This window comes from Falco punctatus, assembly GCF_963210335.1.
Source record: "Falco punctatus genome assembly, chromosome: 2".
NCBI classification, from domain to species: domain Eukaryota; kingdom Metazoa; phylum Chordata; class Aves; order Falconiformes; family Falconidae; genus Falco; species Falco punctatus.
The window spans coordinates 1536890-1554073 of NC_137581.1; the positions used below are offsets into that span (position 1 = coordinate 1536890).

The 17184-nt window shown below is 46.6% G+C and overlaps 1 protein-coding gene across 7 annotated transcripts in view; it reads right to left on the reverse strand.

Moving 5' to 3' along the window:
• FAM168A (family with sequence similarity 168 member A) overlaps positions 1 to 17184 on the reverse strand; it is a 218921-nt gene that overhangs the window by 103467 nt on the left and 98270 nt on the right. For all 7 annotated transcript variants that reach the window (XR_013926065.1, XR_013926066.1, XM_080375592.1 and 4 more), the window contains one exon: positions 2173 to 2260. Coding sequence is in view for 5 of the 7 variants with exons in the window: in XM_080375591.1 (XP_080231717.1) it covers positions 2173 to 2260 (88 nt within the window). In the remaining 2 variants the exon portion in view is untranslated. The remainder of the gene's footprint in view (positions 1 to 2172; positions 2261 to 17184) is intronic.

The following is a 17184-nucleotide window of genomic DNA, read 5'->3' on the forward strand; positions in this document are numbered from 1 at the left end:
GTCAATCAACCCGCTGCCTTGGAGGCAAGGCCACGGCTGCAGATTACCAATGCTAATCAACCCACTGCCTTCATTCCTCTACAATTACCTACTTTGGGCCTTCCTTGTAAGAATTCAGCCCCCTGACCCCTCACCTCACACCTGCGCAAGGGACAAACCAAACACCAACACGATTCAATTCCCACTTCTGTCCTACACTCAAGCAGTCACTTGGCTCTTCTCTTCCCTGTTTCTCCACTGACAGAACTAAGGACCCCAGTCTGATCTGCCTCCAGTTTTCTTCTCCAAGGTCATCCTGCACAGCTGCCACTGATGTCTTTTCCTTTACCACAAACTCTGGAAGACAAATGTCTGAAGTCCAATGTTTTGGGGTGAAACCAGTCTCATGGGGGCCACCTCCATCCCTACCACAGCTGGCACAAGCTAGCCAAGGCAGGCAATAGCCTCATATATTTAAGCGCACAGTATAATCTTCACGGTGATTAACCAGCAGGTTGTTTTAGAAGGTACCATCCTATTGTTGCTACCATTTGGCTTATTCAGAATGCAGTCTTGTAGAATTCATTCATCTAAACCAGAAATCACCCTCAAAAGTTCTCCTTCCAGAAAGGTCAAGGTACAAACTACCCAATCTGCACTTCACCATTTAAATAAAATTGTCATATCAAGTGCCAGAAAGCAGCTTCTAAAACACACAGGACTCTATGAAAGCAGATATAGAAAATCCATTGCATGGATTTTAAGGTGAAGCTTTGAGCACATGCCAAAAAAAAAAAAAAAAAAAAGTTAAGTGGGAGAGAAGTAGACTCTTGTCCAAACCATCCTTGTGCTAGAAAGCACAAAATTGCTGTTATTTCTAGTGTAGGAAAATAACTGCACTTATGAGCTCATTCTATCACCCAAGCGCTGCTGGAGTCTGCAGTCCTCTTACAATGGTGATATTTTTGAAGAGACTATTATTCACAGATATTTTTTTCCAAGCCTCTAGTGCTTTGACTGTGAGACCACAGTTCCCCCGAGCTACAGTATCTCCAACAAAGCAGCATGCATAAATTTGATGGGGAAGAAGAAAGGGTGCATAAAAATGGGGCAAAATGCCTTTGAGGAACTCTCCGCTCCGCAGAGTATCGGACAGGTCTCCTCGCAGCAACACAGCCGGCCCTGCTGATCTACCAGCTGCAACAGCCACCAAAGTCAATGATGACATTTTGTAAATAAAGGAGCTGAGAGCATTGGATGTTCGTTTCCGTTCGCTGTTGACCACGCTCCTCCACAGAAGCACACTCCCAAGCAATTCCACACATTAGGTAACAGCCAACACAAACAACCGGCAATGCAAATATAAAGAAGGAAGTCTTAACACAATATGACACTTAATTATATGCAACAAAATGTTAGAAGAAGGAGTCTTCGCAAGCTGGTTTTGTAAGGTGCTTACAAGATCAGAACAACACATGGTGAACCTAATCCCTGGGAAAAACCAGATACACCTAAGCTGAGATTTTCTTTTTCCAAAGCGCTGTTTCTCCCTGTGCTAAATTATTTTCGTATCATGACACTTTAGTTCCCCAGTAGTTACATAATTATGGTAAAATTCCTTTCAACACCTTTTTCGAGTATTGAAGATGACATTTTTCAACAACTCCGTTCTAAAGGTGGACTTCAGACATGGGACTTGCTGTCCAACCTAAGATTAACTCAACCAAAGCACAACTTGAAAACAAAATCAAATAAGTCAATAATGTAGTTTAAATCGCCACCTGTAACAACAACTGCACGTTCTCCGAATAACGGGCTCTCGCCTGTGGGATCCTCATTTCTACAGCAGGGCTATTCCAGCACGTGCAGCTCCGGAGGCAAGCCCTCCAGCTCCCAGCTGACCCTCCCAGCACCTCCATGCCTGTTTTGTTTGTCTAAAGAAACCCTCTTTTGGTCCTTTTCTTTAGGATTTCCAAGGCATCCTCTTCTCAGGAATTCAGATCCTTTTCTTCTCACGAACCTTACTGTGCTGGCTTTGCTGAAGAGGTTTCTCTTGCCAGTCACGTTCCCATCTGGCTGCCTGATGGGAACTCTTTCTCCCTTCGTTAAGGGATCGAACGGCTCGTTAACGATCACCTGCTCTCACCACCCCATACAGACACTCACGGAAGAGCCACGGAACGCCAGTCCTACCTGTATACGCCATGTTCTTCGGGTTTCCGTAGGGAGCCCCAGGTTGGACGGGGCTGTAAACAGGGTTCATGTTGGAAGACCGGGAACTCTGAGGACAAAAGAAAAGCAGAGTTGAGACGACTCCTTATGTTAGCTCCAGAGCCGTCTTCCGCGCAGAGCCTTCTGCTACCTGGTAGCGTTACCGTGTTAGAATTCCAGACACAAAGAGCTGCGAGGGAAAGGATTTACAACTAGACGTTACAACCAGATAGCATATTTAATAATTCAAGTTTTGGATCTCTCAGTTAATTCCCCTAACTTCTTCAGTGCTGCATATTCTGCCTACAAATGTACCTGGAGCAGATTAATCTCACACATCCCCAACTTTGGGGGAGCTCGGGACTCGTGACCCCACTTCCAGCTTGCGACGAACAAAGAGAAGCCACAAATTCAGGCAAGGAATTCTCCCCCTTGGAGGAGCTAATAGTTCTTGGGTGACAAGAACAACCACAATGAAGACCTGACCTTTCAGAAATTAGCAGATAAAAGACCATTTGCTGCTGGCGAGATGGAGAGCAGCAAATATTTGTGAGCGTTCGGCGTGGGCAGACTGCGATAAGCTCCAGCCTGAGGTCTGGGTCCCGCGTGAGGGTGCACAGGGCACCCAGTGCCACCCACTGCATCCCACCAGTGTCCCGGGCCGGGAGACGTAGTCACGGACCTAACGCGAGCAACGGGATTGTAACTGCCCTTCTGCTCCTCTCCCCAGTAAAGATGATGAAGCAGTGCCGGGTGAGCTTCGTGTGAGTTTTATTTAGAGGAAAGCAAGTAACTTGGGAATTTGTGTCTACTAACTGTCAGTTAAGCAACTGGCTCAGTTAATTACCTTAATGAAGCACATTCTCAATTCTGATTAATGGGAAAATCAGTCATTAAGTTTTATCAGGCGACGCATTTGTCTCCACAGCTATCTAGTGACAATTTCACACAAGAACCTCAACGTTCTTAAAATTTAAAAAATACGTTTTTTAAAACATATTATTTTACAGTTCATAAATAAATCCGTTCTTCTCAAACAAGTCTCTGATGATGGATGCACAATTTGCTAGATCATTAACTCCTTCCTCTTTACCTCAGGATAGTAAACAAGTCAAATGTTAAATGTTAGCACCAATTGACTTGACAACAATTACTGCTTAATTAATTAGCCGTCCCTCCACCCCCAAGTTAGCACAGAAGGGGCAATTCTCAAAGCAAAGGAGATCGGGTTATAAAAGCGAGCCAGAGAGAAGGCTCCACAGAGGCACACGTCTGCCCCAGCTGCTTCGCTGACACATGATGGAGCTCTCAAGAAGATTAACAGGAAAATCAATGCAAAACTTTACGCCCATGAGATACTACGGCTGGGGATTTACGTTCCAGCATAAGGGGTTTATGGCCATTTGCTTCTCGTGACCCCAGGCGGTGCCGCGGGTCTCGATGCGCCCGCCGCCGGCAAGCAGTTCTTTGCCTTCTGGCTTGAGCTCTCATTTCCAGATGTTTCCAACATCACCCAGCCCCGAGGCAGTGAACCCCAGCTTCTGTAAGCGTCTGCCCCAAAGCCTGGCTGGTGGGCTGCCGTGGGGATCTCGTTCCACGCAGGAGGCTGTCTCAGTGTAGGATGTGGTGGATACAGGACGCGCTCGTACATATACCTCAAACCACACAAACACACACATTGTGTGGCCGCATATGCTATACGATACCTACCTACCACGGCTTTAAACTTCTTCATGTGAATGACATTCATGGAAATTATTTCCTTTTCTCTACTGAAAAAAATAATGTTGATTTAAGCCCACCCGGCACATGTCCAGCACACTGTGGGAAAGCCACCTTGAGAGGGGGAATTAAGAGAAAATTGGGTCCTAACAGAAGCGCAGTATTACAGAAAGGGTTTTAGGGTGAAATACAGCGATTGCCTTCAGGGTGGTTGGCATGCACGGAACTGACATCAGCACAGCTCCCTAAGCAACACCTCTGGCCAGCTCAGCGCCTGCCCAGAGCAGTGACGGAGGGTGCAGCGGAGTGGAGACCCCACGGCCAGGCTCTGTCCTGCTCCCTGCGGGACCGGGAACCCGATGGCACCACACAGCTGATCAGTTGCCAGGTTGTCGCACGAAGAATCCATGAGACGTCCATGGCTGAGCCAACCGTTGTGGCGAAATGACTTCCCTTAGATGAAATAACCTCGTTGTAATACTAACGCACACCTCCATCTCACCTGCCTCCAGGGTACTGCTACACCTCACTGGGCACACGATACCAGTGAGTAACAACAACAGGTATGATCAGTCACTCAAGCTCCACCAAAATGTGATGGAAATGGACCGGTCCTGGACTAAAATAAGTCCAGAAGGAGGGAACTGTTGTCTAAACTTCTGGATTACCTGACTGGTTCAGCGTTCACAAAGCCAGGTCAGTCTGACTCACTCTCTGGTTGCTGTGAATAGGGGCTTCGAACCGAGGGGGTCAGCCTTGGGGAGGGGGGACACACAGAACAGAGCCAAAAGACCACCATCATCTAAGTGATGCAGAAAGAAATGAGGAAAGTTCTGGCTATGAGAGGAAACAGGATCGTAAGGTGTCGCAATCCACTGACATCAACAGCAAATTCGTTGAAAATAAGATAAAGATAAGAGCGGTAGTGGGAGATCACGACCTCCAGCTCAAACAGCCCCCCCCTGAAAGGGGGCAAACCCCCTTGGGGAGCACGCGGAGTCAGCGGAGAACGTCAGCAGAACTACAGCTACCTGAGGGTGCGCGTGGTTTGCATTAGAAGAGAGAAACTTGTAAGCAACCCTGTGTATGATGAATGACTACGCCATGTACTGTGAAGTATAAAAGGTGGACAGATGAGGGGAGAAGCTAGGGAAGACTCCATCACAACTTCTCGGATCAGCCAACAGGCTGAACCTGTCCTGCCCCCCACAGGGACACCCGTTGGGTAAGAACTTTGTCTTATGCACGCTAAATAACTAACTCACGCTGGCCGTTACCAGTGAGCATAATCTGGCTGTATATAGCTTGGTTGTATATCACTTCAAGCTTGTTTTTGCAGACAGCCTTTACCACCAGCAATAACGAATCTTGATTTGTCACAATCTTATATTAAAAAAGAGTGTTCTTTCATAAACTGCTAGCGTGAATCCTTTGCGGATGCTAGCAGTCACCGGCAGCGAGTAACATATTCGAGTAAAGTGAGCAGAGCTGCCAAGGGTCCCCCTGATGCTGTTGGGGTGTTTCCCTGAACAAGTCACTCAAATCACCTCCGATCCAGCGGGACTGCTCGGTGGAGGGTCCCTGGAATGGGATGCTAATAGACCGGTCGGGCACAAGGGTCTGGGCTTTCCTGGGGTGCTGACAGACAGATCAAACACCCGGGGGTATCTCCCCCCTACCCCTTTCACGTGACACACACATAATTTCTCCAAAGAAATTATCGCAGACAAAGCACCCAAGTGAAATGCCTCTCCCTGTCCAAAGCACGCAGGGTATGTTTCACCTTATTTTTTCAGAAAGTTGGAAGCACCTGAAAGGAGATGGTGTGACAGTAACCAGGCGGGGGAATGTGCTGCCCAGAAGTGCCAGCACAACACAATGCACGAGGAGCATCTACTGCTGCTCTCAACACAAGTCTAGCAGCTAAAACCTCCTCCTTTTCACCCAAACACCTCCGCCAACCACTTTTTCGTTGTTTTTTAATTCGGCTCCATCATCACCCTCCCATGCAGGTTCCACTTCAATAGTGGGAATAAGGCAAGAAGGCGTTTCAAACTTCTAATGGTTTGTAAAATATTCTGACAAGGAACAGCACCATAAAAATCCAAAGATATCTCTACGTTAACAAATACTCCGGAGCAATCAGACACCATCAGGCAATCAAAGTGTTTTGTGCTGAGGCTCCTATGGCTACACCCTCTGCACTTTGAGGGTTTCCTTTGAACTCGATTTAGACTGATTTTTAGTCTGGTCCCCAAGTGGCGCATGGTTTGAACTTGTCTAAAGGACATCACCGGTATGTCCTTCGCTGCTGTGTCCATCACCAGTATGGACTCCTATGTCCCATGACAGGTTGGAGGATGTGTGATGGGAATGAAGCTTCTGATAGACTCTGGTCCACGTACACCAAAACCACTTGGGACACGGAAACAACACAATCGCAGGGACTCACCTTCAAAGCCCAGTACCGTGCTGAATTATAACACCAGTAATACACACAGCCTGAGGGTTACTACTGATACCAAAGACTCAAACAATTTAGTTAGAGAGAACAAAGAACAAGCGCCACTTCTTTGGCTGATGTCACAGGGGCAAGAAAAAACAGAAGGGTGAAAAAACATTGTGTGAAAAAAGCCTTCAAGTGAGGAAGTTCTGGCCCTTAAGAGGAGACAAGGTGATAAAAGTGTTGGAATCCACTGATATCAACAGAACATTAGTTGAAAGCAGGACGAAAGTAATTGTGGCTGTGGGAGATCACGACCTCCAACTCAAATAGCCCCCCCAAACCTTGAGGAGCACGCGGAGTCAGTAAAAAGCTTCAGCAGTGCTACCTGAGGATGCGTGCTAATCTGCATTAGAAGCGAGAAACTTGTAACCCATGGCGTGTGTGAATGACAATGAATATGCAATGTACTATGAATATGCAAACATTTTATGGTATATCATGTATACCCTTGAGCAGCTTGGTGTGCATGTTAGGGAGGAAAAATCCTCCACCCACCCAGCGCTGCAATAAACCACTGTCAGCTTTCTGAACTATTGTTTGGTTTGGAGAGCTTTCTTGGTTATAATTTTTGGTGACGCTGCTAGTACCTGATGTTGTAAGTAACTGATGCCACATGTAAGACTTGAAAGAAAAAGGAGGAGAGAGATGTCACTGAGTTGCAGAGACTTCCTGGCCATAATTAACTGTTAAATCACTAATAGGACTCATCAAGTCCAGACAAGAAATGCTCAGTCGAACAGGGAATGTGACAGACATCTATAAAAAAAAAAAAAAAAAATATATATATATATATATATATCATGAATGACCTGGAGAAGGTGAAGAGGCAGCAATCACACAGCTTTCGCATAACCAGAGCAAGTGGGGGCATCAGAAGAACTAATTCTGTTGTAGCTTCGAAATAAGCACAGGAGGTGGCTGGTTGCTTTGCTTGCCTCAGCGCGGCCCTCGCTGCCAGGACGGTGGGATTTGGAAAGCCTCCCAAGGGACAGAGCGACTCCTCCTCTCCCCCAGACAGGCTTTTAGGCAGCAAGGACCTTTGACCATCCAGCTATTCTTGTGTTCCCAGAAGAAAAGCCCATTTTAGGTGCCTGGCCACCCAGCTCTCAACACTCTCTCAACAAACGCGCCCGCGGTGCCGAGATGCCCTTCGGATGGGCGGCACCGGGCGATCCCTGCAGCAGTACCGAGCGGCTGCAAACAGCCACATCCCATTCCTCAGTCATGCATGGGCACGGGGCTCGTCGCATTGACATTTCAGAGGATCTGGAAGCTGAGGATGTTCTGCCACAGAGCAAGGAAGCGATGGGTCCATCTTTCCTCCAGCCCTGTGTTCCCCCTCCCCCACGCACAGAGCCGGTGGCCCACCCAGCTGAGCCTTCCTGCCCAAGAAATGATGTTTCTGAGGGTCCCTCTCCCCTCCGGCTTCCAGCTGAAGCTCCTCCACCCAGAAGCAGCAAGGGGCAGCGGACCTGCTCCAGCCACGGCTGCATTATCAAGTGCCTCGTTCAACACAGTCATCATTTCATTTACGCTTTTCTGGGTGTAAAGAGTACAAACACATCAAAATGTGGTGAAAATTACTGCATATGCCTGACTTGCGTTAGGTGGTGTACCAAACGGTAAAAAGAAACACTCTTCTTGAGGAGGATGAAAGGAAATGCTTTTTAGCAGAGATAAAAAGATTTTAATCACGATAGGGATTTGAGTGTACTGTGAGGAAGAGGCTTGTTCTTCCTCCCTGCTTGGTATGCGGGGTGCTATTTGCAGCCAGCATGAAAGAGTCCATGTGAACGGCATTTCAGATGGATGATTTTCTTTCTTTTCAGCATCTAGTACTAAAGCACATTCAGATGAGCTTCCAATACATTCTACAAGACAATACCACTCAAAACTACATTCTAAATTCATTACAGGCACCGCATTGTGGCATTCGAAAAGCTACACTGAAATGGGAATAAAAAAGGATTAGCAAAATTAAACCTCCTTTGCCATAATAACTTGCAGCACTTGCTTGTGGCCATGAATACATGACAAAAAGACTAATAGAAACGAATTATAAACAGACAAACACAAGCATTGCTCTGCTGCACGGAGCTTCCACGGCTTCCTAATCCCCGCAACAGTGATGCTCAGTTGCTTAGAAGCTGCTGAGACTCCAGCAAGGAGCCAAAGGAGTAACTCCAGCAGGAATGCCATGGGAATAAGCTGCTAGCAAACAGTCTCGGGATACTTTCTGGCTGTAACCTGGTTACATTTTCATCTATTTTATCCTTCCTGTGAAAGTGCACGACATGGTTCTATCACACTAGGAAATTACTTCAGATGAAGGGTAAATAGAAATACAAGAGAGGTCAGTCATCAAACGGCCACCAGGCCATCAGCAGGCCAATGTGCTGGTCACATCAAGTTTGCGCTGGGGATTTCCAAGCAGCAGGAGAAGGGAAATGAAAATGAAAGTGAATGCCGGGTTGAACTCGCTGTGCTGAGAGCTGGGCTTCGTGCTTCGCATCGCACTCTCCTGCTGCTGCCAAGGGACAGGACTCTGTCCCCCGTCGCTGGTGACACCCTGGGACATCACCTACTTCATCCTCCTCCTACAGGAGCACTCAAAGCACCCAATAATCAGCACAGGGATCACCACCACCTTCGAACTACTACAGATGCAAGACAACAGGAACACCTGGAGGGGACTGGGCAGGCCGGGCCGAGGGGCCGAGGCCAGACGTATGAGGCCCAACGGGGCTGAGTGCCGGGCCCTGCCCGTGGGTCACACCAGCCCCCCACAGCGCTGCGGGCTGGGGGCAGGGGGCTGGGAACTGCCCGGCGGGGAAGGGCCTGGGGGGGCTGGTCGGCAGCCGGCTGGGCACGAGCCCCCCGTGTGCCCAGGTGGCCACGGCGGCCAGCAGCGCCCTGGCCGGTGTCAGCAGCAGCGTGGCCAGCAGGGCCAGGCAGTGCCCGTCCCCCTGTGCTGGGCCCTGGTGCGGCCGCCCCTCGAGCCCTGGGCTCAGCGTTGGGCCCCTCACCCCCAGACAGACCCGGAGGGGCTGGAGCGTGTCCAGAGCCGGGCAGGGGCTGGGGAAGGGGCTGGGGGAGCTGGGGGGGCTCAGCCCGGAGAACAGGGGGCTCAGGGGGGCCCTTCTGGCTCCCTACAGCTGCCTGGCAGGAGGCTGCAGCGAGGGGGGTCGGTCTCTGCTCCCAAGGAACCAGCGGCAGGACAGGAGGGAACGGCCTCCAGCCGCACCAGGGCAGGCTCAGGGTGGGCACGGGGAGAAATGTCTTCCCCGACAGGGTGGCCAAGCGCTGGCACAGGCTGCCCGGGGACGGGGTGCAGGCACTGTCCATGGGGGGGTTAAAATACACAAAGATGTGGCGCTTGGGGACATGGTTCAGTGGTGGCCTTGGTGGTGCTGGGTTAACAGTCGGACTTGATGGTCTTAAAGGCCTTTTCCAGCCGAAATGGCTCTGTGATTCAGTGATCTTACCCTGTTTTTTTCTCTACCGTTTACTCGTGCCTTTGAAAACGCTGTGACCAGCTTTGCTGCTTCCCAAAGACATTCACGCCTTCAGTTGTCAAATACTGTGGGCAGTGCTAATTTTTAACACATAAACAAACTTTAATGCAAGTATTTCTATGCACATGTTGGTGGATCTGGCATCTTATATGCCTCTCCCACTCTGATATACAGAAATACAGGTATTTCCCACTTCTATCGTACAGAGGCAGAGGAAGAGGAAGATGACACTGAAGGAGATTGAAAAAATCCTAAAAAAAAAGAATAAACCTGGCATGGAAGAGTCAGGAATGTTATGAAGTTATTATCTTCTCAGGCTAAGTGAATAAAATCTTTATAAACAGAGTATTACTGAGAAATAAATATATTTTAAGGGTTCTTAAAACAATGACGCTGAGAGGTGCGTCTTTCAGGTTCTCAAGAAATTAATTAGCAGATCTAAGCTCTAAGTCAAATTGTAAAGAGAAGAGTAAATAATGCAAACATGAGCTTCTCTGGATGACAGACACTTCTCCATCTTGTTTCATGCCAGCCCTTGTGTCCAGGTAATTCACCCTTTAACTTCCCATTGCCTAGGTTTTGATTTGCCTTCATCTTTTGTGAAACTAGGATGTAAGTGCTTCCGAGAGACCTGTTCCTTACACTTATCTTTGGAAAGAGAGCAGTGTTTTCTCCTCTGAGAAAAAATATATGTACCAAAAATTATTTATTTCACAAAAGACGGCACAGAACCAAGCATGAGAGTGTGAATAAAGAAAAAAGGCAAACCCAAAAGATACGTCTCTTCCTTGATCTGCACATCACCTCTTTAATTTTATACAAATTGCATGCTAATGCTATTCAGCCAAAGCCTCCTTGAACATGGAAAGACCTCCTGACCTTACACTGCATTCAAATTCCAATAATTTTCTGACAATTTTTCAGTTAAGTCATTTGAAGTTTGACCCTCACTTGGGATCCGCCAAACAATAATTAAATTAACTTCCAATTCATCTGCTAAAGGTTAATTTAGGCAAACTAGAAGGCTATGTCCCACTTTTCCCCAAAAAAGCCTGCAGTGACAGCACGCATGAGCTTGGAGATTCATAACACAATGTGGTTTTCCACAATTAACATGTCCTTTTTAATATACTCCTCTTTTAGCTACACCATAGCTAAAACTCGATTGGCAGATCTCACCTGAAACCAAATATTTAACCTGCTAAAGACCATATAAAAGAATCGGGTCAGTTGTTGACACAATTTTAGTTAACCTTTTATTAATAAAATAAAACACACTTTAAAAAGAAAAATGATTTAAAGAAGGAAACCAAAGAAAGACCAGACTACAAAAGTTTAAGACTTCAATCCACAGTAAATTATTAATGGTAGCTCTTGTTTGTACAATATAATGTTCACTTTTACCTGTTCCACTTCCCTTCAGCTATACCTTGATGTTTGTACAAATCAATCTAGGGCATCATCCCAGAGGCTGAATATTGGGTTTTTTTCTGCACTTCTCAACATTTTTCACTTTAAAAGAAAATTCCAGCTCTGCCCCAGCCTCCTTTTACCTAAATAACTGTAAATTCTGTATCGCAAACTCCAGCTCCCCAAAACCTGCAGCACCCTGCTTCACAAACTCAGGCAGCCAGAGCAGGAGGATCATCCTGGTCCTCACACCACCCCAGCCATACGTCTCTTGAGACACGTATTGCCATCTTTATGTATAAAGCACCCACCAAGTGGTAGCTAGCAGCAAAAGCTAGGCAAGAAGCTTTTCTTCTACCCTGAGAAAACATTTGCTATTTTAAAAAGTGTTTCTACATTTGAAAGACACATTTGATTTCATGCTCACTCTCTCGCCCTCAGTCGTGGCTCAGACCCTTTTTTTCTGGGAGCGTTTCCAGTGGCAATGAAGATGTGCAGTGAAGCAGTGGTTCAGGAACGCTTTAGCAGTTGATGTTACCGCACGCAGGCGTGCCTTTGCTGATGTGAACCAGATTGGGGATGGCACGTTTGCATCCCCAGGGGGTAAAGGCTTGCAGACAGCGTCAGTGTCCTCCGTGCACGGACCATCTTCAAAGGAAAGATACGCTGCACGGTTTCACTCTCCAGTTGAGTTTGGAATTAGAAAAGTCAGTCTAAATAATACTCCCTCCATGCAAGAGATTGCAGCTTTGAGGGAATATATAAAAAGCATGACATGAAAATATGTGAAGCACAGCCATCACTTGATGCAATCAGGACATTCAGCTGCACGCACAGGGATGGCGCTGAAGTCAGCAGCACAGCTCATGCGGCTGGTGATTAACCCAACGTCATTGCTGTATAGCTCTTCATGAAGCCCCGAACGTGACTGAATTTCATTACTCATTAATTACACTGATGACGTATTTTCTCCACAGATACGTCATGTCACGCACCTTCACCAGACAGGTGTCTGTATTCAGCTGCTCCAAGGAGTCCTGGGGCTCAGCAATGGGCTGCTGTCCCCTGAGGACCACATCAACACGTGAGCAGAGGCAAGAAGGATGAGATGTTAATGACCATGACCACCACACCAGCAGGATGGTTCTCACCAGATGAAACCCGAGCTGTTCAGCTGAAGCTGACCCTGATGGAGGGAAAACATTAAACCAACTGGAAATGCCACGGAGCAATGGATTTCAATACAGCCCTTGACCTACGTCCAAGACCAGAAAAGGGAAAACAAAAATGAGGTGGATAGTTTACAGTACTACAGCATTTTTCGTACAGATCCACCTCCAAACCAGGGCAGTATCAGCCATCTGTTCCCTGAGGAGACACAGGAGGGTGGCATGGGCTAGCTGGGATGGGTTAACCCAGCCAAGCCCATCAGAAGCCACATTCCTATCACCTATTGCCTCCTCTCAGGTAAGTAACTAAATAAACCCACACGCCTTCATTTGAGAAAAGTTTAACATCTACAACAGGAACAAACCCTTGTGTCTTCAATGTATGAAAAATTAATGGCTAATTTATAATCACAATGCATCTCTTGGCTATGGAATTCCCTGATCTCAGACCGCCCAAAAATAAATGCTGAAGCAGGAAAAATCTTGACCTTTCATTTGCTGAAATGTATGATGTACTTAAAAGCCAGAGGCCCCCCAGAAAATTGATGGTTCAATTATGCATATTGAAAAATAGTAAAGGAAATCCTGGTCCTAGCCTGAGAAAACGGAAGACAGAGAAGGAAGCCAGGACCACCTCTTGCACTTGGTGCAACAAGCAGTTGCTCAGTGAACCTGCACACGGCATGGCCAAATACCTGTAATTCAGGTTATTTGAATTAGGTGGAGCTTTTAAAAGCACCCTTATGGGCCTCGGTAAATGAGAAACCAGTTCCCCTACAAGAAACATCGGCAATGAGAAAAACACATTATGCTAGCACAGCTGATGCTCTGTTAGCTTGTTTCCAGAGAAGAAAATACCTGCATGCAGATGGATTCTGTGCTGCAAATTCCTGGCTTTGTATCTGCAAGACGGGCAGGTTTCACCAGCAGGTAACTAATAAATAAATGTATTTTTAAAAATATGTAATATACCTGTCCCTGCATGTCCAAAACCATTCTCAGCAGTTCTCAAATGATTTCCCTGATACATTCCTATTAATTTCTTTAACTTGAAGCCTTGCTGACTTTTCCTTTGGAAATGACCCCTGCTGTACTCCTGTATTCAGTGCTCTCATTCCACACTCTGATTGAGCCACCTCCTCCTCCGGCTGATTATCTCATTTCTTTGATCTTCACAATCCTACTTCATTGTATTTTCCTGAAAAGACTTCCCAGGACATGCAGTTTGAAGGTTCCTCTCTCTGCTCCTTTCTTTCCACAAACAAAGGCTTTGAGAGATTCAGGCTGGCTGTTCGGAAAAGCCTTTGGGACCAGGTGGGTACTGCCTTACTGGACGGGGTTGACCACAGATTTGCTGGAGGTTTTCAGGACTGGTCTAAGTAAGGTCATGGTCAACCCAACCTGGTGCTGGTAAAAGCCCCACTGTGAGCAGGAGGTTGGACTGGATGGCTCCAGATGTTCTCCCAACCAGCATTTCATCTCTGGCTCAAACTAGTTTGTGCCGAAACTAATTTCTCAGACCTCTACCTCCCTCCACTGTCTCAGGCTGAAACTTTCTTTATATCTGGCGTAATCACTTTCCAAAGACTTTGGATCTTCCTAATAACCTGAAGTCAGAAGTTTCCTCTAGTAGGACAGCAGAAAGCTTGGAGGGGTGGGGAGAAGAGAAGGTGGCATTCACACTTTTCCATGGCTGGATATCTATACTACAGCGTATCAGTCAAACAGATGATGGTATGATCCCTTAAAGGACCATGAAAATTTACTTAACACATCAGCTATGATGCCAAACAAGCACCAAATAGCGTCTAACTGACATTTTTTATTAACTTAGTGTAGAATTTGACCTACCATAAAATTATTGAGGCTTTGGTTAGAAAATTCCCCTGGATTATAAACATCTACCCTATAACATCACCCAGTCACTATAAAAAAAGGCAAAATAAGTTTCTTAGTTATTGCTCTTATCTGAGGCTTCTCAAGCTGCTTCACACCTTTTTCACAGTCAACTGTTGCTCCTTTTCCTAAGAGAAGGTACACTTTCATAATCAGACATAAAAACCAGACACAAAAACAATCCCCCCCAAAAAGACAAATTATGCTATTGGCCTGGTTTCAGCCAGGATAGAGTAAATTTTCTTCTTAGTAGCTTGTGCAGTGCTGTGTTTTGGCTCTGATGTGAGAACAATGCTGATAGGACACTGATGGTTGTTGCTGGGTGATGTTTATACTGAATCAAGGACTTTTCAGTTTCTTGGGCCCTGCCAGCCAGAGGGCTGGAGGGGCACGGGAAATGGGGAGGGGACACGGCCAGGACAGGTGCCCCAAGCTAGCCAAAGGGGTATTCCATATCGTATGACGTCATGCTGAGTATATAAAAGGGGGAAAAAGAAGGAAGGGGGGCACATTTGGCATCATGGCGCTTGTCTTCCTAACCGTTACGCATGATGGAGCCCCGCTGCCCTGGGGATGGCTGAGCGCCTGCCTGCCCATGGGAAGCGGCGAATGAACTCCTTGCTTGGCTTTGCTTGTGTGCGCAGCTTTTGCTTTACCCTTTTTTTTCTCCACTTTTCCATTTTGTTACTATTATTGTTGTTATTGTTATTATTGTTGTTCTTACCTCTTTATTCTGTTTAAACTATTAAATTGTTCCTGAACTTTTACATCCCTTTCCAATTCTCCTCCCCATCCCTCTGGGTGGGGGGGAGTGAGCAAGCGGCTGCGTGGGGCTGGGTTGCCGGCTGGGGTTAAACCACGACAGTTACCAATAAATATAAGCGTCCCCTCTTCTATGCTCTTTAAACACTTTAAATAATCTATCACGACTGTGGCTTCATTTTACAGATGCCGAGAAGTTTGCAGGACAGCAGTGAGACGATGGGCTCAAGGGCAGCAAGACCATGCTGGCAGGACCAAGATTCAGCTCCTGAGCGTCAAACTTGCTGCCGTTGGTATATTGTTTTCAAAAGAGAAAACTCAAGTACTGGAGCATGTTCTGGAGATGGAGGCTCTCATCTCAAAGGGTTTAAAGCAGAATTTTAAAATGGGATATGGTCAGATAGCGAAATACCAGGCTGGAAAAGGAGCTGAAGGTGACACCATTACAGTGAGCTGAGGATGCAATCACTTGCGGATGGCATGTCCAAATCACACTGGCTGCAGGAACTCTTCATTCCAGGCTACAGTACCACATTTTATTTTATTTTCCACTGGGTCAAACTAAACTGTATTCACCGATTTCTAAAAGAAACACTTTCAATATCAGAAAAAGTCACGTTACTCTCAAAGATAGGCTTTAATTTATGTTTTGCTCCAAAATTTCCAACCGCTACCACTAATTACCTTCCTTCAGTTTTTGTAATTACTCCCCTCAGTATGGGAGAATCACTTTCCAACCATATCCTGAATATTGAAAACATCGCTCCTTCCCACGCACTGCAATAAGATAAAAATCTAAATTTGTTTCTGAGTAGATTACACCATACAACATTGACACACCAGAAATAGAATATTCCTGGAATTAAAATCAGATGAGGGCAGAGATGTCCTTTTAATAATAGATGGGTCAGAATCCTCTCGGCTTTATTTGGCCAGCATTCCAATCCACCGCGCTGCAGGTTTTGAACGCCGGATTTATGACTTCCAGCCATGGCCATTCCTCATTGCCCTCTTCACCATCTCCTCCCAGGTCCCGCTTGCTGGTCGCAGGCTTTCTTCTCCTGTCAAGACTGGAAACCCAGCACCAGGGGTTCAGAAGTGGGATGACAACGGAGCCATCCTCCGGCTCCAGCCCCATTCCCCTGGCTGGCAGCACAGCAGATCCCTCCCTGCCCTCTCTTTCCTTCACTCAGGCTGAGGCACAGAGACGGGGGATGGACACCGGGAAAAATGAAGATTAACAGTGCAAATGGAGGGGATCAATCCTCTGTAATAGTCCCTTCTTCCTTAAATATTTTGCAGTCTTTGCTCTAAAACAAAACTGTAGCAGGGAAGACAAAGTAGAGTGCAGGCTAAATCTGTTAGTGGAAAGGAAGCTTTGGGAAGAGGTCTGTTTATCATCCTCTTTTTGTAATTTTGCATTCGCAAGAGGTACCGTATTAACAAGCCCAGGAGACTGAAAGTCTTTCCCACCCACAGGACAGGCAGACGCTAGCATTCGTTCACTCCATTTGGAAATCCATCCACATGGAAGGAGAAGAACAACAGCCCCCAGACTGATGCTGGTCTTGGTGTGCCTGGTGCTACTAAGGACCACCAATACCTGGCTAATATACCTGACAACTTGTTACCACTTGAAAAGTAAGCAAAAGAAAGTTGTTGGCTTTTTCAGGGGAAGGCTGCCAAGTGATGAATAAGCGGAACTCAAGAAAATAAAATATTCACAACAATCATTGGAAGAGCTCAGGCAGGGGTTTTACTTCCCAAGAAAACATGGGACAATCCACGCTAAAAAGAGGGACACCCACTCAAAGGCAGTGGTGTTCTAATGATTATTACAAACCACCAGAATAAAGATCATACAAACTGAAAATATGAAATTAGTTAGTTGATTGAAATCCTAAAGACTCACTTAACCACCTCCACCTCAAACATCAAAGTGGAGTGGGAGACCGGGTGTCCCACAGCTTGCTGCCCTCTCCTTGCCCACAAAACCTTTGCACTGCTTTGGCTG